This window comes from Ursus maritimus, unplaced genomic scaffold (genome assembly GCF_017311325.1).
Source record: "Ursus maritimus isolate PB19 unplaced genomic scaffold, ASM1731132v1 scaffold_13, whole genome shotgun sequence".
NCBI lineage: Eukaryota > Metazoa > Chordata > Mammalia > Carnivora > Ursidae > Ursus > Ursus maritimus.
Window position 1 is genome coordinate 26,397,907 of NW_024423675.1, and position 19,665 is coordinate 26,417,571.

The following is a 19,665-nucleotide window of genomic DNA, read 5'->3' on the forward strand; positions in this document are numbered from 1 at the left end:
TTTTGATTTGGTGTTCCGTGATTCATTGTTTGGGTATATATAACACCCAGTGCTCATTGCAATACATGCCCTCCTTAATACCCATTACCAGGCTAACCCAACCCCTAAGCCCCCTCCCCTCTAAAACCTTCAGTTTGTTTCCTGGAGTCCATAGTCTCTCATGGTTCATCTTTCCCTCTGATTCCCCCCCCCTTCACTCTTACCTTCCTTCTCCTAATGTCCTCCATGCTATTCCTTATGTTCCACATATGAGTGAAACCATATGATAATTGTCTTTCTCTGCTTGACTTATTTCACTTAGCAGAATCCCCTCCAGTTCCATCCATGTTGATGCAAATGGTGGGTATTCATCCTTTCTGATGGCTGAGTAATATTCCATTGTGTATACGGACCAGATCTTCTTTATCCATTCATCTGTTGAAGGACATCTTGGCTCCTTCCACAGTTTGGCTATTGTGGACATTGCTGCTATGAACATTGGGGTGCATGTGGCCCTTCTTTTCACTACATCTGTGTCTTTGGGGTAAATACCCAGTAGTGCAGTTGCTGGGTCATAGGGTAGCTCTATTTTTAACTTTTTGAGGAACCTCCACACTGTTTTCCAAAGTGGCTGCACCAACTTGCGTTCCCACCAACAGTGTAAGAGGGATCCCCTTTCTCCACATCCTCTCCAACATTTGTTGTTTCCTGCCTTGTCAATTTTTGCCATTCGAACTGGCATAAGGTGGTATCTCAATGTGGTTTTGATTTGAATTTCCCTGATGGCTAATGATGTTGAACATTTTTTCATGTGTTTGTTAGCCATTTGTATGTCCTCTTTGGAAAAGTGTCTGTATATGTCTTCTGCCCATTTTTTGACTTGATTATTTGTTTCTTGGGTGTTGAGTTTAAGAAGTTCTTTATAGATCTTGGATACCAGCCCTTTATCTGTAGTGTCATTTGCAAATGTCTTCTCCCATTCTGTGGGTGGCCTCTTTGTTCTGTTGACTGTTTCCTTTGCTGTGCAGAAAATTTTTATCTTGATGAAGTCCCAAAAGTTCATTTTCGCTTTTGTTTCCCTTGCCTTTGGGGACGAGTCTTGAAAGAAGTTGTTGTGGCTGATGTTGAAGGGGTTATTGCCTATGTTCTCCTCTAGGATTTTGATGGATTCCTGTCTCACATCGAGGTCTTTCATCCATTTAGAGCTTGTCTTTGTGTATGGTGTAAGGGAGTGGTCCAGTTTCATTCTTCTGTATGTAGCTGTCCAATTTTCCCAGCACCATTTATTGAAGAGACTGTCTTTTTTCCATTGGATATTTTTTCCTGCTTTGTAGATTAGTTGACCACAGAGTTGAGGGTCCCTATCTGGGCTCTCTATTCTGGTCCATTGGTCTGTGTGTCTGTTTTTACACCAGCACGATGCTGTCTTGGTGATCACAGTTCGGTAATATAGCTTGAACTCAGGCAGTTTGATGCCCCTACCTTTGTTTTTCTTTTTCAACATTTCCTTGGCAATTCAGGGTCTTTCCTGGTTCCATACAAATTTTAGGATTGTTTGTTAGAGCTCTTTGAAAAATGTCATTGGTATTTTGATCGGGATGGCATTGAAAGTATAGATTGCTCTGGGCAGCCTAGACATTTTAACAATGTTTATTCTTCCAATCCACGAGCATGGAATGTTTTTCCATCTTTTTGTGTCTTCTTCAGTTGGTTAAAATTTTAAAAATTAACTGTGGGAAATGAATTCAAAGAAAGATAGAGACATAGTCATACACACACACACGAGATTACTATTCAGATCAATACAAGGAGGCCATCGATGAGTATCACTTGAAGTGTGGCTACCGACTACCCGCAAATCTCAGACTTCTAGACCTTCCTGAAAGCCTGCAAAATCAGAATCTCTGTGGAGTGGGGCCATGAAATTTATATTTTAACACACAAACCAGGAAATTTCTATATGCTGAAAGTCCAAAAAACCACTGTTACAAGCAATGTGTATCTTGCTTGAAATAAAGGCTTCACCTCACCTCAAGGATGATCATTTGGGGAAAGGAAACTTGGGACGGAGCTATGTAAAAGGCAGTAGAAATATGTCCATGATGTGGACAGAAGCATCTACTTATACTGTGAAATAAGTCAACCTGTTAACACACTGAGCTATAATGAAAATTGTTTGCAGCTTACACATCAGAAATTTCAGTTCTCCCATTCATGAACTGAGGTTGGTAAGCTTCTCTCTCTTCCTAGAACACACAATAGTTCAATAACGTAACATGCAAAGGGCTTTTATGGTCATCAGACAACTGGAGCACAGCCGGGGTAAGTGGTTCAGAGGAACGTTTTCTGGGATACGCCAGCATCAGGAATCGCTGGCACAACACCCGTGCCATCAATGGAGTCTTGTACCAGAACTACTTACTTTGCTTCAGACCCATGTTGCCCCGCAGATGTATTTAAGGGTAAAAGTACCGAGAGTGGAATTTCTACCAGAAAGTGTCAGTTGGCCTTGCTGCTACAACTGAAACACTGGACAGACTGAGCTTGTCACAACTGGCAGGAGGCCACCAAAACTGGTCATATTCTTGTCAAAACTGTGGCTAAGACTTCCTCCTCTCCTGAGTATGCAGGATGGAGTAGGTCCAGAGACCATATCTCCCCTGGCCAAAATTAAACAACTAAATCACAAAAATTAAAATTTTAAAAACCTTAGATCTCTGGAAACAATAGGAACTAGATCAACTAAAATTCCAGAGAGGGAAGAGCCTTTATAGGTGAAGTATCCTGGCTTTCTTTCCGGGGCGCATTTGCCAATTTGGGGCGTAGGCCAGATTTTGAAACTTTCAGGCAGGAGAAATGAGAGCTAAAATGCACACCGATGAAGGCAAGAGCCAAATGGTTCTATTTTAAGGGCTAAGGAGAAACAGACTTCCCCGTCTCTCAGTGGAATGGGGATGAAGCAGACAGACTTGAGTCACGTTAAACTGAAAACTCAGTTTCAAGCCAGTTCAATCCCTAATGGGAAACTAAAAGCTGAAAGAGGGGTGTTAAGGATTTTTCATTTCTAGAGCGAGACAGAGAGGTTCTGAATCACAGTGCCGACACTAAACGGTTGCCCGGGGGAAATTTCGTTTCCTCTCCACACTTCTTGTTTTCCCAGTTATGAAAGGGCACCTACCTCATCAGGGTTTTGCTAATCATAAAGGAGATAATGCATATGCAATACTAAAGGCAATATCACGTATACAGAAGGTGCCAATATTTATTTACTTTCAAGCACAAGATTTCCTTCCCTCTACCCCACGCAAACCATAGTTTGAGAAGAAATAAGGAGAAAGGAGGAGAAAAGGAAGGTCTCCCTCCAGACATGTGTCCCCTCCTAAGCCCACGGCTGTGGAAGTTACGAGCCCTTGGAAGAAAGGCAGGAAGTGGTGGACCAGGAGCAGCCCTGGGAGATGAGAAAGGCTCTCCCAACGCAAGGATCAGGGCCCTTCATATCCTGTGTAAAGCTGCAGCTCAGGAAAGAAGTTAGGTGTGTTTCTCGGGAAAGACAAACAGAGCGAGGGGCCGATTGAAGTACAGGCACGCGAGGCAGCCGGCAACCCCAAGCTGGGCACAAAGATACACCAGCGGGTCTGCAGAGTCTGCTGGGTGGCAGCATCCGCAGCCCCACAGCCCTGCCCACGCCACCTCCCCCGCTTCTACTCAGCCAGCCTTACCATCAGAAACCCAGGAGATGTGTGAGCTGGTCAAAGGCCAGGAGTTGCAATCAGCAGTTGGAAAATGTAACTCAAAAATATCCTCCCCCCCCCCCAGCTACACACAGCAAATAGGCCTGCTTAGGACAAACTCCACGAGAAATAAGCAAGGCTTATATAAGGCCCATGCATCTGTACCAAACGACAGGAAAGAAAACAAATTAACGGTGAGGGTACAATACCTCCGAATGGGAAGACTCCATTAGCGGTGATGTCAGTTTTCAAATGACTTTTTAAGAATAAAGCAATACTCGGCAACATTCCAACACAACTTGTCATGACAGTTTATTAACTTATTTTAGAGATTATGGCATGGTTGTGAGAAAGGAAAGTGTAACAGAAAAATACGTCATTTTGCCGAAGTCAGCTCATGTGAATGAGGTTGATTAGAACGAGATCACATCTCTCTGCATTTATGTAAATGCCTATTTATTCGATAAATGGTCTTGGGCCAATTTGTTACGTGTTAGAGAGAAAGAGTTTTCTTACAACATAAGATAAAGATATGGTTTATGAACGCATGACAATACTCGTGATCGCAACACTCAAAGTTAGGCACAAAACCTAGAAGCCGTAAAATGAAAGGTTGACTCGCTACCTAAAAATTAAAATCCTACATATGAAGAAAGACCGTAAGTACCTTTCTTATAAATGACAAGGTTTCTATTATAAGATGTTAAATTGATCACATGTTATGACCTCCTTTTTGGCCCAAGACCTTTGGAATTTCCGGACATAAAATAAAAAACGGTTCCCTAATTATATGCCAAAGCAAAGCGAGGAACTCTCTCCTGAACAGAAGCGGAGGAACCCCAGCGAATGGAGACCAGGCCGGAGGCAGCAAATGAGGTAAAGGTGGCCTGTTCATAGTTACTAATCACTGAGGCTTTTCTGGAATGATTCGATGAGAATCAAAGAAAGTGCACAATTCAATGTACTTCCTCCCGAACGTGCTTTCTCAAATTCTTTGTGCCTTGCTCGGCATTCTGGTCTTCGTTCACGTCCCAGATGAACTTCAGCGGGAAATCTTTCATTTCCCTTTGGAAAATCTTGTCAAAACTTTCATTCTGCTCAACAGTCATGTGACTTTTCCAGTCTCCAATGGTACCTGGGAGGAAAAACAAGGAAATCATGTCAATGAAGATTCTGTGAAGAGGGGGCCTGATGCCTTCGTGTTGTTGGGAGGAACATGTTTTGCACTTTCGCTTTTCTTCCCCTCAGGCCCCCACTGGCTCCTGCATGTGGCCACCACGCTTCAGTCTCCCACCTCCTGGCAGGGGGCAAGCTCATCCTCGTAATTAGGCTATCGTTGAAGATAATTAGCCCAATGTCCCAGCTGGCAGCCACCTGGAAAAGAAGAAAACTCTGGCAACTTGTCTACTATTGCATTCCAGGCTAGCATGGGCTCTGGTAGTTTACAGAAGTCCTTTAAAATTTCCGTAAAACCCGATATCGGTGAGTTCACATTTACTGATGAGGACATGGGTGCTCAGAGAGACTTTTAGAATGTCGCCCAAGGTCATACAGTTTGGAATGGCTCACCTGTAATTATTCCCTTTACCCACTTTAGCTTTACAACTGTCTTACTTTAAACCTCGAGACACGGAGTCCTGATGACAAACAGAGGCTGACAGAGGAGGGGCAAGAAAAGAAACGCTGATCTTAAAACACACTGAACCGTAAACAAATAACTGAAACAAACAGAAACACTAAGGAGACTGGAACACGAAGCCCCCCAGTGCAGGTGCGCTAAGGCCGCTCCAACGACGTCCCGGTAGGTCTCGCCTAAGAGAGGGGGGCGTGTGTGCGCGCTAGAAACGTATGGGGATGGGCTTCACTTCCACAGGCGATTCGGCTCCTGCTAGTTTTCCTCTTAGCCATTTCAGTCTGTCATTTTCAGGGGTGTTAAAGACATGGGAACAGAGACCACTTTCTTTTTTCAAAGAGAAACAATTTGCAGGTGCAAGGACAACGGCGGTTGAGAAGGGCCTCAGCATCTGCAACACGATAGGGCTGCGGGCACCACGGGAAGGCAAGCCCCCACCTCAGGTGGGCTCCCAGGTACCAGTGTTGCCTATTTTTGAATTGGACAGGTAAAGACATATGAAGAGACTAAGTGAAGGAAATACTAATATTTCTTGCTACTTAACATAGAGGCATAAAACTCTTTGAGTGCAAAATTTATGTCTCTAATTCTGTATTATAGATTTTCCATGTATTAAGTTAGAACGTCATAAAATATAATTTATAGTGATTGTATAAAATTAAAAAATATTTTAACATGTTCAAATTTATCAGTTATATAAGGAGTCATTCATTTAAAATCTCACTTACCAGAGGTATGATATACTGAGATAAGTGAGACGTTCCTATACATTTTTGTGATGTAAGAATCTGGTTCACTAGAGGACACATGATAGTCCTGCCCAAGAACAAAAGTACAGCGAATGTGTGTTCTTAATTCAGCCCTGGTGGAGGTTTAGGGTAAATCTCAGAGATGGAAGAGCGGCCAGTGATGGCCAGCAGACCCATCATTACCTCACCATCACGTGCTGAGCCCATGCTAATGAGGGGAAGCCGTCTAACAGTAACTGAACATCCATTTTGTGGCAGACATTGTGCTAGGCATCGGTAGATTTTCAGGGGGCCATGGAGAAGACCTTGTGATTGTAGGTTACTCATCAGATTCATTCAGGGAGCAAATTAAATAGTCTCTTGAAGAGCACCAAGAAGAAATCATAGAAAATCATCTGTCTAGAGAAATGAACAGGCCCATGAGGGCTCTATGTTAGGAAAGTCCACCAGCAAGCTTAGAAGCTACACTCTGGTCCATTGATACCACAGGGCGACATGGCCACTCACTGTTCAACCTCACCTTTGCGAAGGAAATGACCTTTTACATTTGTCCCATATGCAGTGGTTATTATTTTGTCATAATTTGCCAGTGGGTCATACTTCATGTTCTCAAATGTGGCCTGTCTCACAACGGTATCCATATCCTCCTCACTCAGTTCTTTCCCCAGAAACTTGCAGATTTTTAACACAGAACCTCTGAGATCCTGAAATAAATCAGAGTATGATAAATTATGCACATTATAAGAAAGAAAACTTACACAAACGTCACAGCTAAGTATCATTATGGGAGTGAAAAACATAGGTGCTTATGCTGGCTGGAAAAATGGACTTGGACCATGAGAAATGACTTACTTAGTCCTTCTTGGTAAATGAATCTTCCACTCTGCACTGTTTTAGAGCACGTCTGGGTTCATTTAGGAACACTCATATTTCATTTTATCTGTGTTAACTCAGCAAGTATTTGGGGAGTAGGTAGTGTATGTCAGACACTGCCCGTGTCATGGTGCAAGGGAACAGAGGCACAACAGGGAATCAGAGCTGGGAATTCAGTACACAAAGCTATGGGCAGAGAGTAATTGTGTAACAGAATTCAGAGAAAGTCTCAACAAAGATGACAAATTTGTTCTGGGAATTAAAGCCAAAACAGGAATTTTCTAGCTAGCCAAACTGAAGGTATGGAGTCCGGACAAAAGAAAGAATATATGCAGTGTTGGGGTTGCATGGAAGGTGTGAGATGCCAGGTCACAGGACTATCAGAATTTGAGTTTCTCACGGGAGCTTTACAAGCACACACCTGGGATGAGGAGGAAGGGAGATGAGGCCGGAGGCAATGGAGAGGCCATATTGTGAGTAAGTTTACAAGGCCAGCCACATACCGGAATCTCTCTTTGGTAGGTGATACGGACTCAACGAGAGAGTCTAGGCTTGGTGTCATGAGCTTGGGGCAGGTGTAACAGAAACTGGTGACAAATACTCAGCAGGCGGCAGCCCTTAGGCTTGCCTGCCTTTCAGATCTTTCTCTTCTTTCCTGCTTAGAGATCCCTGGGGGTGTTCTGACAGCAGTGCCCAGCCCCCTTCCAGTAATGAGCCTGATTGATCCAAGATCCTCATGGCAATCCCATTGTCCTCTACAAGACACTCATCCAGGGTGGTCGCATGACCCAATTTTGTTATCGAAACAGAAAGAGGAAGTCAAACAGAAGTTTAAAAGAGTGATTTTCCGGGGCGCCTGGGTGGCACAGCGGTTAAGCATCTGCCTTCGGCTCAGGGCATGATCCCGGCGTTATGGGATCGAGCCCCACATCAGGCTCCTCCGCTATGAGCCTGCTTCTTCCTCTCCCACTCCCCCTGCTTGTGTTCCCTCTCTCGCTGGCTGTCTCTATCTCTGTCGAATAAATAAATAAAATCTTAAAAAAAAAAAAGAGTGATTTTCCTAGAGGATAGGTGGGAGCAAAGCAAGGCAAGAAAGCCCTTCTTCTCCCACTTCCCTCTCTTTCTGCCATACATGCTGTTATCTGAGGACATGACTCTGGAGCTACACCAACCAATCTGCTACTATGAGGGGAGACATCGTTGCCACCCTAAATATGATAGGAAAGCAAGACAGAAAATGCTTAGGACATTCATGACAGCTTGAGCTGCCACAACCAACACCAGCCTGCTTCTGAGATCCAGTCAACAAGCAATTGAAGTCCTTCTGTTTTAAGGCATTTGTAGTAGACTATACTGGGACCTGGATTCTTTCTAATCATACACAGACATTTTCATTTAATTTTTCTCGCAGTGCTTAACCATACACAGTACAGATAAGATTAAAATTTCCCATGAGCTGCATCCCAGAATGATGAAGATAACATCAAGAATGTTACTAGAATCAATAATGCAGAAAATAGATGAAAGAGTGACCAATAATCTGGCTCACGATAATCAAACATGTGCACGCCCCCAGAGATAAATAGACAATGCCTCACACACAGGCAGTGTTTGAAAACAAAGCTCCAGTTAATTAATTGTAAATGAAAGCCTGGTAAACGAAGTGCAGGCGTGATTTAAGAAAAATGTCTCCCGTACACTTAACCTGGGATCTCAAATTTGATATCGGTTTTGGGTGTTCTACACACGAACCATCATTTCATTCGGCCAGGCTGCCTCACGGCTGCCGTGAAGTCACTCATGTCATGTTTCTCACCTGCTTCATCTCCTCATACGTCATGAACTGAATGTTGAAGAGGCTTCTGTGTTCATACCACCCTTTGATGTGGTCAAACCAAAGGCTTCCTAACACTGTGGGAAAAACAGATACATCGTTCAGTAACTATGTTGAACAGGTTGAAAATAAGCTGCGGTTGTAGGAAGTGCAGGAATCTTTAGTAACAAAGAGGGAAGATGAAGTCTGCTGCTAGATTTCAGATTTCCCCCAGCACCTGCTTATGGGAGAACTACCCACCTTCCCCTAGGAAACTATTACGTGAACTCAAGGAGCAATTGGTCATACAGACAGAAAATCATCTTCGCACGGGGAGAGGAAAACCGCAACCGGAAAACAGAGCCCTCTCCTTTTCGCTCCTCCCCCTGTGCCCAAAGACACAGAGAGCTGTTTCCCCGCTGCGTGCAGCATAAAGGCTTCCTGATGAGTCACTAGAGCTCTGCCCAGAGACCAATGTTAGATAACTCTCCTGTTCCAGATCATCCAGCATTGCTCCGGCTCAACCGGCCACGCTGGCTCCTCAGAAAAGAATGCAGGGGCACCTGGCTGGCTCCTAGGACAGAGGATGCAATGCTTGACCTCGGGGTTGTCAGTTCAAGTCCCACATGGGGCATAAAGATTACTTAAAAAATAAGTAAACATTTAATTAAAAAAAATTTTTTTTTAAAAAAGAAAGGAATGTGGAACAGAACATTGTCAGCTAGAGCTCCTGGGAGGCGCCCTGTGCAACATGCAGTGCAAAGCTCCAATCCTGTGATCTAAATTGAGATTCTTCTCTCGGAGCAAGAAGAGACCACAGTACGCTCATGAAACCCCTTTTTCATGGTTAGATGTAAAGACTTTCTGGTGATACAACTGTAACTCCACAGTCTCCTGGCAGGGCGCAGGAGTAAGCAAAATGTGTACCGGTGGCAGGTCATGGTCATCCAAGACAACCCTACCAACTGGCTTGATACATTGTTTACTGACCCCTGTTCGACTTTGTTTCGTCATCCTCTCTCTGCCAAATTCACTAAGCTGAAGAATTTACCACAGGACAGCAAACGTATTACTTATGCTATGAATTTTAGTTACCTCTTCCTTCGAGAAATAGTTTCATGAATGCCTCAAAGGTACTTGTAAATTGTAACTTCACATTCTTTTCAAAGTGAAAATTTGAGCACATAACATCCTTAGGGTTTCTGTATACATAAATAATCTGGAAAGAAAGGAAGTATTCATTATTTCTGATGCTTTCATTCTCTCATATTTTTACCTAATATCTTCCAATCGGATGAAGCCTATCATTTTAACTTTACACTTTCCTAATCATGTCATGTTTATACTCAGCGCTCTTTGTATTTTGGGTTTCCCCTTCTCAGCAATGCCTCTCCCTTTATGATTGGCCTAGTGACTATCAATTATTCCTCAAGACACACCTCACACCGTACCTCTTCTGAACTCACCCTGACAGAGAGCAACAATAGTCTCTTGTCCCTACATGAACAAGCTAATACATGTGAAAATAAAATTGTATAACAATAAGAAAAACTAAGATATTTTCAAATCATCTCAGAAAATTTAGAGTGTGTTTTTCATCCTTCAGCCAGTGGTTTACATAGTTCTTATTTACATATCTTCATAGTGTAAAGTACATGTACTTTGCATACAGAAGTTACTTCAGTATTTTTTGCATTGAAGGAGTACAGGATTCATTTTTTAAATTGTTTATTATAACCAATCGCAAGACATACTTTCATAAAACAGCTAAGCAACCCAATGACTATTCTAATGTCATCATTCTAAAATATTCTAAAATATCATCAATCTCTGTCCAACCCACATGTAAGTGGCTTATTCGCTGTGTATACAGAATATTCAGGGGCCCTGAATGAAACCTAAGGCTTGTATCTTCATTGTGAAATGGCATGTACATATTTTGTAACTCCTTTGGAAGCATCTAGGTTCATTATAGGAAAGCTTTCATTCACCTACTGCCTCCCTGCACATTGCCTGAAGCCAACCCTTAAGCTAGGAGATAAGAAGATGGATGTCAGTCCTGAGTGGCCCCTTAAAATGGAGCCCTTCAGCCATGGGATTCACCTGATGTCAACAAAGTGGCTGATAATGTCAAACAACAGTCAGCAGTGCTTGACATGGCCATAATGAAATAAAAGATCCTTCTAAACGTGAAGCAGGAAGTTCTTTTCCTTCCCTTGCTGCCACTCTTCACATCTCCTGCTTTGGCTTTGAGAACGGCTTCTTGTCATTAATCCATATGCTTATAGAAGTAAAAAGTGACATAGGCACAATGGTATAATTGAGTCACTTGTGCCACATGTCCTGATCCTAACGCTCTTAGGCAGAAAATGATACATTCGTTAATATAGGGAACCTGGGAAGAGGAGTGGTTTGAAGATAAAATCAAAATGCCATTTGGATATTTGAGTCCCGTATTTGGATAATAAAGTCCATAGAGATATTTGAGATCTCTATAGACATAATATAGGAAATATTAAATAGTTTATAGCAGTCTAGAATTAAAGGGAGAAATCAACTACATATGCATAGTATTTAAAGTTAAGTGGTTAGGTAATATACAATAGGGATTCACATCAGAGGGAGAAGAGAAGGCCAGACCAAACACCCGGGAATCATCAGCTCTCAGAGGTTAGATAGAGAAGGACAAGCCAGTGAGGAGGAAGGAGCAGTGTCCCAGAAAGCCGTGTATAAGGTAGAGAAAACCTCAAATAACACTTCATCAACAGCAGAGGTATCACCTTTTCTCACAAAACACCAAGGCCCAAGATGAGAGTGCAACAGGTTAGGTTAACTCATCATCTCGATGTTGTCAAGGACTTAGAGTCTCTCACTTTTCTACTCTGACATGTTCACCCTACTCCACATGCCAGATGGCTACCACTTTTCATCCCTCTGGTCTCTTTAAAGAGTGAAGAAACTTTTTGTGAGAAGACATGGAAGAAACGTCTTCCCTTGAGTCGTTGCTCATAAGCATGTCCCTTACCTGTGCCTGAATAAATCACTGCAAGCCACCTGGCACCAAACCCTGGACTTGGACCAACCCAATGGTACCCCTCTCTCCACCCAGGGATGAAATTGTCAAACCAGAAGCACATAAAGGATACAAATCCAAGCACACTGGGAGTTCTGATGACATGAAATATGAGGAGAGGGAACGGTCGTTGGGTCGGAATCCATCAGTATCTGTTCTAGGTGTCCACTGAGACAGGATGAAAACCAGGAACGTGGTGGTGTCTGGCCACTGGTAGGCCAACAAAAATGATAAGAAACGATTCTTGCATTTTGAAAATTTTAAAAAATAAGTGACTTTGACATTCAGGATTCAATGAAAGAGTGGAGACTGAAGCTAAATTCTTTTAAGAAGTTTACCTCGAACAGGAAATGAAGGGGAGTAGCTGAAAATTGGAATGGAGCAAGAGAAATTTTGTTTTACTATAAAAATGTGCCACATGAAAACTTGGTTATGGGCCAAATGGAATGATCCTGTAATCACAAGAAAATTGGAGACGAACGAAAAAAAGAAATTATATTGCTCAAGCAAATTCTTTGAGAATAGAACAAGTTTCTCAACAGTGGCACCAAGGACTTTTCCCCCAGATAATCTGTTATGGGGGTGACCTTGAGCATAAAAGGGCATTTAACAGCATCCTGGGCCTCAAACTAATAAAGACCAGCAGCATCACTGCCCTAGCCCACACTGCTCCAAATATTCCAAATATCCTGTGGGGGAAAAGTCTCTCCCCTTTGTGAAACAGTGGGGTAGATAAAAGGAATCCAAAAAGGGGTCCAAACCATGAGTGGAGGGGCAGATACGTAATGAGAACACAAATGGTCAACACATCGCACTTCTCTTCTTAAGGAGGGAAGGCAGTGCACGGAGGTTTTGGCTGTGGAGGTCATTGAGTGGAAATGGTTTCTTAGCAGCTACTTACTGGGATAGGTGGAGCAGAATGCTATTGAGTTTTGAGAAGACAGAAGACAAGAGCAAACAGTCATTTTGGAAAGGGGGGGGAAGCAACACATTTAAACAGTAAAATTTGAGAATTGAGGCCATAAAAGTAAAGAGAGGATACAACTTTTAAGTGTATTGTTTTTTTCTTACCACACCACCAGATTCATGAGCACAGGGACAAACATACAATTATTGGGTTTCACCAGAATTAGGGGTTGGCAACTGAGCATAAAGAATTGAATGGAGCAAGGGAATTTAGACAAAAGGGACTTGAATGTAAAATATGGAACCATTGGTGGATGAGGAGAAATTGAAGATATGCATAAGAGAGAGACAGTGGAGAAGTGGAGGGGGAGGGGACTGGAGATCTGAATGTGGTGACAGGTCACTGCAAGGGACACCTGAAAGGAGTGGGAGGAAAAGGAGGCAGCCCTCAGAGAACAAGGTGCTTGAGTCAGGATTCAAGTTAGGGCAATTGCTGGTGATCCCCTTGTTCATTCCCTCAACTCCACTACCTGCTGGACACTGTTCTGTGCAGTGCGAACTCCACCTCTTTCATGGTTTACACTCTGGCCAGAAACGGACAAAAAATAAACAGGTAAGTATGTATTACATCAGATGGTAAATGGTATCACAGGTAAAGGCAGGCTTATAACACGTTATGAACTCCAGAGGTTGTGGAGGAAAAGGCCGCTGGAGGTGAAGTCCACGCTGAGAGGTCTGGCAGGGCTAGGGGTATGGGACGCCAGTGCAGAGCCTGAGGGGTCAATGTGAAGGAGGCAATCCTGCACTTGCATGACCCCGAGAATGAGTGCCTCCTTCCCGTTGACCCCTCTGGTGCAGTTTGGCTCACCCTTGACTGGTGCTGCCAGAAGACCATTCACATCAACTTTGAAATCATCCCATGAGCGACGGGAGTAGAGGTAGAGAGGGGTAATGAGTCAAGAGCTGAAATTATCATTGGGTGGAGGTGACTGATCCAGGCAGAGGAAGAGAAAATCCCTCAGTAGAGATGAATGATTTGCTCTGAGGTTCCCTTGGAATTCCAAGGAACTAGGTACATTTGAAGAGAAAGTAAGCAAAACAGGTAAAGTGTGAAAAGAAAGCAGGGAGGGCACGCAGAGCAAAGAAGAAGGAATTGCTAGCATTTTATATATACTTGCTAATACAGCTGATTCAAAAATGAAAGAATTATATTATATATTATACTATAACACACTCTATAAAGTAAATTAAATGCACACATATATACTCTTTCATTTTTTTAATGGCTGCATTATTTGTATAATCAGGAAACAAAGGGTACAGGATACAAATCAGATAGTATAAGATAAGAACACAGATGGCTATTGAAAATTAAAGTGAAGGGGCCCTGGGTGGCTTGGTCTGTTTAGCACCCGCCTTCAGCCCAGGTCATGATCCCAGGGTCCTGGGTTTGAGCCCCACATCAGGGTCCCTGCTCAGCTGGGAGCCTGCTTCTCCCTCTGCCTGCTGTTCCCCCTGCTCATGCTCTCTCTCTCTCTCAAATAAATAAAGTCTTAAAAAAAGACAAGAAAATTAAAGTGTGTAAAATGCCACATTTGCAAACAGCTGGATGAGTGCACAGTGTGGACGTCATGAAATGAGAGGAATCATGAAAAAGAGCAGTTATCTGTCAGCAGTCAGAGTGTATTTCCTACTTTGGCTCTTTTGTTCTTCAGCCCCCTTGGAACCAAGTAGTATGAGAGGTGGGTAGAGAAGAGACGAGGAGATGGTCTTTTCCCAAAATCTATTTTCTGAAAGTTGTACTCAAAGAAGGGGACTCTAGTCACGGTTTCCAGTTTCCCAGTGCCTTCGCGGTGTTCCTCAAAATAAATCAGACTTAATAACTGCTGCAACCAGATAGTTCCTGTAAAAGAAATAATTCTGTCTTCAGTGATGCACAAATTCCTCCAGAATAGATATACATGTGTCGTCAGTTTTTTAGTCAGTGTTTGTTACTTTAAGTACAACAGTAATTTCACCTGAGTGGAATTTTCAATATATCTAAAGTGCAGTACGGGTGAGAGAAAACAGACATGGCCTTTCTTTTTCTGTTTCAGGAGATGCTGCATTTGAAACTCCGTGGGCATTTGTCCCACAAATTTATTTTTGACTCTTCTGTGTTTTCCTCTGCTTCATATATGGGACTTCTAAATGATCTTCAATGCCTGCCTCTCTATTTCCTTTCCCAACCCCACTCCTAGAACATGAGCCAAAATAAGCAAAGAAAAAAGGAATTCCACTGAAGGAGGCACTTTCTGTCTTTCCCCGCATTCCCATGTTTCCTTCTGTGCCCATGATGTCCGCTTAAGGAAACAGCGTTCAGTGTAAATCCCTAAAGGAGATCCTGGGACACCCACACGGAGATAGGAAAGGAAAGATGATGCCTAAAGTTGGACCTGTCCCTTTAAGTGGGATGTGACAAATTCTTACAATGACTATTTCACCTAATTCTGTTTAGAGTGGATATTTGTCACAAAATATGTGGGTGTAATTGCCTGGTTTGGTTTGCTTACACTTCATGTGCACCCTTCATATACGGGACTATTAAGTTTAAAACACACCTTCTATAAAGGTCATGCTTCTGACATATCCAGGCAATGCTTTAAAAAGACTTAAACCAAGCATGAGAGACTATGGACTCTGAGAAACAAACTGAGGGCCTCAGAGGGGAGGGGGGTGGGGGAATGGGATAGACTGGTGATGGGTAGTAAGGAGGGCACATATTGCATGGTGCACTGGGTGTTATACACAACTAATGAATCATCGAACTTTACATCAAAAACCAGGGATGTACTGTATGGTGACTAACATAATATAATAAAAAAAAACATTAAAATAAAGAATACAACAATAAAAAAATAAATAAATAAAATAAAAAGACTTAACCCAGCAAAATTCAGAGATCCAAAAAGATTCAAATCAACTTTTTTTTTTTTAAGGTTTTATTTATTTATTTGACAGAGAGCGAGACATCCAGCAAGAGAGGGAACACAAGCAGGGGAAGTGGGAGAGGAAGAAGCAGGCTCCCAGCAGAGCAGGGAGCCCGATGCAGGGCTCAATCCCAGGACCCTAGGATCATGACCTGAGCCGAAGCCAGATGCCTAATGACTGAGCCACCCAGGCGCCCCCAAATCAACTTCTGAAATGAGAAAACCCACTGGCCCCTCATCAGTTCCCATCCTAGGCTTCCTTCCTGAGAGCACCCCATCACCCATGCTAAGTAGCAGCAGCCAGTGAGCAAGATCATTGTTGGGCATACACGCCTTGCTGCCAGGTGCAGGTGGTGTGCCCCCTATCCGGTCCTCCCAGTACCTTAATGTTGGTGGTTTTAGTCCTCCAGTGTTGCCCAAGGAAGACAAAGGCACATAGGTCTACGTGTTACCACAGCTGGAGCTCACACTCAATAAAAACTCTCTGTTAGGAAGCTCTAAAAGGCTTTCTTACATCCTTTCACCTTTCCCAGATAACAGACACTGCTTCTGCAGGAGGGATCATAGCTTCAGGGTGGCTGAGAAGTTATCTAACATGCCACAGTTCTGCAGAGACTAAGAGAACACAAAAATCTCTGCAGAGATTCAAAAATTCAAATGTCTTCTGCTTCTTCTCCCACTCCTCTAAGATTTTATTTATTTATTTGAGAGAGAGAGAGAGAGAGAGAGAGAGAGTGAGACAGATCACGAGCAGAGGGGAAGGGTAGAGGGAGAAGCAGACTCTCCACTGAGAAGGGAGCAAGATGTGGGACTCAGTCACAGGGTCTTGGGATCATGACCTGAGCTGAAGGCAGACCCTTAACTGACTGAGCCACTCAGGCGCCCATCCCACTCCCCCTTTCACGCTATCCTTTTCTTTCTTTCTTTCTTTCCTTCTTTTTTCTTTCTTTCTTTCTTTCTTTCTTTCTTTCTTTCTTTCTTTCTTTCTTTCTTTCTCTCTCTCTCTCTCTCTCTCTCTTTCTTTCTTTCTTCTTTCTTTCTCTTTCTTCCTTTCTTTCCACCCTTCCTTCCTTCCTTCCTTCCTCCCTTCCTCCCTTCCTTTTCTTTCTTTCTTTCTTTCTCTTTCTTTCTTTCTTTCTTTCTTTCTTTCTTTCTTTCTTTCTTTCTAGCTGGATGAGTGCACAGTGTGGATCGCCATTGTGAATGAGAGAGGAATCATGAAAAAGAGCAGTTATCTTCGTCAGCAGTCAGAGTGTATTTCTGTACTCTTTGGGTTTTGTTCTTCAGCCCCCTTGGAAATAAGTAGTATGAGAGGGTGGGTAGAGAAGAGACGAGGAGATGGTCTTTTCCCAAAATCTACTTTTCTGAAAAGTTGTACTCAAAGAAGGACTCCCTAGTCACCGTTTCCAGTTTCCAGTGCCTTCGCGGTGTTCAAAAATAAATCAGGACTTAATAACTGCTGCAACCAGATAGTTCCTGTAAAAGAAATAATTCTGTCTTCAGTGATGCACAAATTCCTCCCAGAATATATATGTCGCTTTTTGCTTTTAGTCGCGTTTGTTACTATAATAAGTACAACAGTACTTCCTCATACCTGAGTGGAATTTTCTCAATATATCTAAAGTAGTACGCAGAGAGAAAAACAGACATGGCCTTTCTTTTTCTGTTTCAGGAGATGCTTGTATTTGAAACTCCGTGGCATTTGTCCCACAAATTTATTTTTGACTCTTCTGTGTTTTCCTTGCTTCATAAGTATGGACTCCTTCTAACATCTTCAATGCTCGCCTCTCTATTTCCTTTCTCTCCCAACCCCACTCCTAGACCATGAGCCAAAATAAGCAAAAGAAAAAAGTAATTCCACTGAAGGAGGCACTTTTCTGTCTTTCCCCTATCTCAGCTTCCTTCTTGTGCCCATGATGTCCGCTTAAACAGCTGCTTCATGTAGTCCTTTTAAAGGAGATCCTGGGGACACCCACACGGAGATATTAGAAAGGAAAAGACGTGATGCCTAAAGTTGGACCTGTCCCTTTGAAGTGGGATGTGACAAATTCTTACAATGACTATTTCACCTAATTTGCTTAGAGTGGATATTTGCTCACAAAAATAAAGGGTGTACTGCCTGGTTTGGCTTAGCATATCATGTGCACCCTTCATATACGGACTATTAAGTTTAAAACACACCTTCTATAAAAGGTCATGCTTCTGACATATCCAGGCAATGCTTTAAAAAGACTTAAACCAAGCATGAGAGACACTATGGACTATGAGAAACAAACTGGAAGTGCCCATAGAAAGAGAGGGTGGAAATGGATAGACTGGTGATGGGTAGTAAGGGAGGGCATGTATTGCATGGTGCACTGGGTGTTATAATACACAACTAATGAATCATCGAACTTTACATAAAAACCAGGATGTACTGTATGGTGACTAACATAATATAATAAAAAAAACATTAAAAATAAAGAATACAACAATAAAAAAATAAATAAATAAAATAAAAGACTTAACCCAGCAAAATTCAGAGATCCAAAAAAGATTCAAATCAACTTTTTTTTTAAGGTTTTATTTATTTATTTTGACAGAGAGCGAGACATCCAGCAAGAGAGGGAACACAAGCACGGGAAGTGGGAGAGGAAGCCAGCAGGCTCCCAGCAGAGCAGGAGCTCCGATATGGGCTCGATCCCAGGACCCTAGGATCATGACCCTGAGCCAGATGCCTAATGACTGAGCCACCCAGGCGCCCAATCAACTTCCTGAAATGAGAAAACCCACTGGCCCTCATCAATTCCCATCCTAGGCTTCCTTCCTGAGAGCACCCCATCACCCATGCTAAGTAGCAGCAGCCAGTGAGCAAGACATTGTTGGGCACACACGCCTTGCTGCCAGGTGCAGGTGGTGTGCCCCTATCCGGTCCTCCCAGTACCTTAATATTGGTGGTTTTAGTCCTCCAGTGTTGCCCAAGGAAATGACAAAGGCACATAGGTCTACGTGTTACCACAGCTGGAGCTCACACTCACGAAAACTCTGTTAGGAAGTGCCTCTGGGGTGCTGCTTTCTTACATCCTTTCAATCTTTCCCAGATAACAGACAATAATCGTTTCTGCAGGAGGGATCATAGCTTCAGGGTGGCTTAGAAGTTATCTAACATGCCACAGTTCTGTAGAGACTAAGAGAACACAAAATCTCTGCAGAGATTCAAAAATTCAAATGTCTTCGCTTCTTCTCCCACTCCTCTAAGATTTTATTTATTTATTTGAGAGAGAGAGAGAGAGAGAGAGTGACAGATCACGAAAGCAGAGGGAAGGGTAGAGGGAGAAGCAGACTCTCCACCGGAGAAGGGAGCAAGATGTGGGACTCAAAGTCACAAGGGTCTTGGGATCATGACCTGAGCTGGAAGGCAGACCCTTGAACTGACTGAGCCACTCAGGCGCCCATCCCACTCCCTTCACGCTATCCTTTTCTTTTCTTTCTTTTCTTTCTTTCTTTCTTTCTTTCTTTCTTTTCTTTCTTTCTTTCTTTCTTTTTCTTTCTTTCTTTCCTTCTTTTTCTTTCTTTTCTTTTCTTTCTTTCTTTTTCTTTTCTTTCTTTCTTTCTTTCTCTCTCTCTCTCTCTTTTCTTTCTTTTTTTCTTTTCTTTTCTCTTTTTCTTTTTCTCTTCTTTCTTTTCTCTTTTCCTTTTTTTCCACCCCCTTCCTTCCTCCTTCCTTCCTCTTCTTCCTCCTCCCTCTTCCTCCCCCTTTCCTTTTTCTTTCTTTTTCTTTTCTTTTTCTTTCTTTTCTTTTCTTTTTCTTTCTTTTCTTTTCTAACTTCCTTCCTTCCTTCCTTCCTTCCTTCCTTCCTTCCTTCCTTCCTTCCTTCCTTCCTTCCTTCCTTCTTCTTTCCCTATTTGATGGTCAGATGTTAGCACAATGGGATACTAAGCTTTTCCCTTCAGTTTGTG

The 19,665-nt window shown here is 42.8% G+C and overlaps 1 protein-coding gene across 1 annotated transcript in view; it reads right to left on the bottom strand.

Moving 5' to 3' along the window:
* Positions 1 to 4,005: 4,005 nt before the first annotated feature.
* The window catches only part of LOC121102233 (amine sulfotransferase-like), a 20,100-nt gene continuing 4,440 nt past the window's right edge, over positions 4,006 to 19,665 (bottom strand). Inside the window, exons 2-6 of the mRNA XM_040627503.1 lie at positions 14,452 to 14,660; positions 9,874 to 9,997; positions 8,782 to 8,876; positions 6,613 to 6,796; positions 4,006 to 4,845 (exon numbers count right to left, since the gene is read on the bottom strand). Coding sequence (XP_040483437.1) covers positions 4,667 to 4,845; positions 6,613 to 6,796; positions 8,782 to 8,876; positions 9,874 to 9,997; positions 14,452 to 14,660 — 791 coding nt within the window. The 3' untranslated portion in view covers positions 4,006 to 4,666. The remainder of the gene's footprint in view (positions 4,846 to 6,612; positions 6,797 to 8,781; positions 8,877 to 9,873; positions 9,998 to 14,451; positions 14,661 to 19,665) is intronic.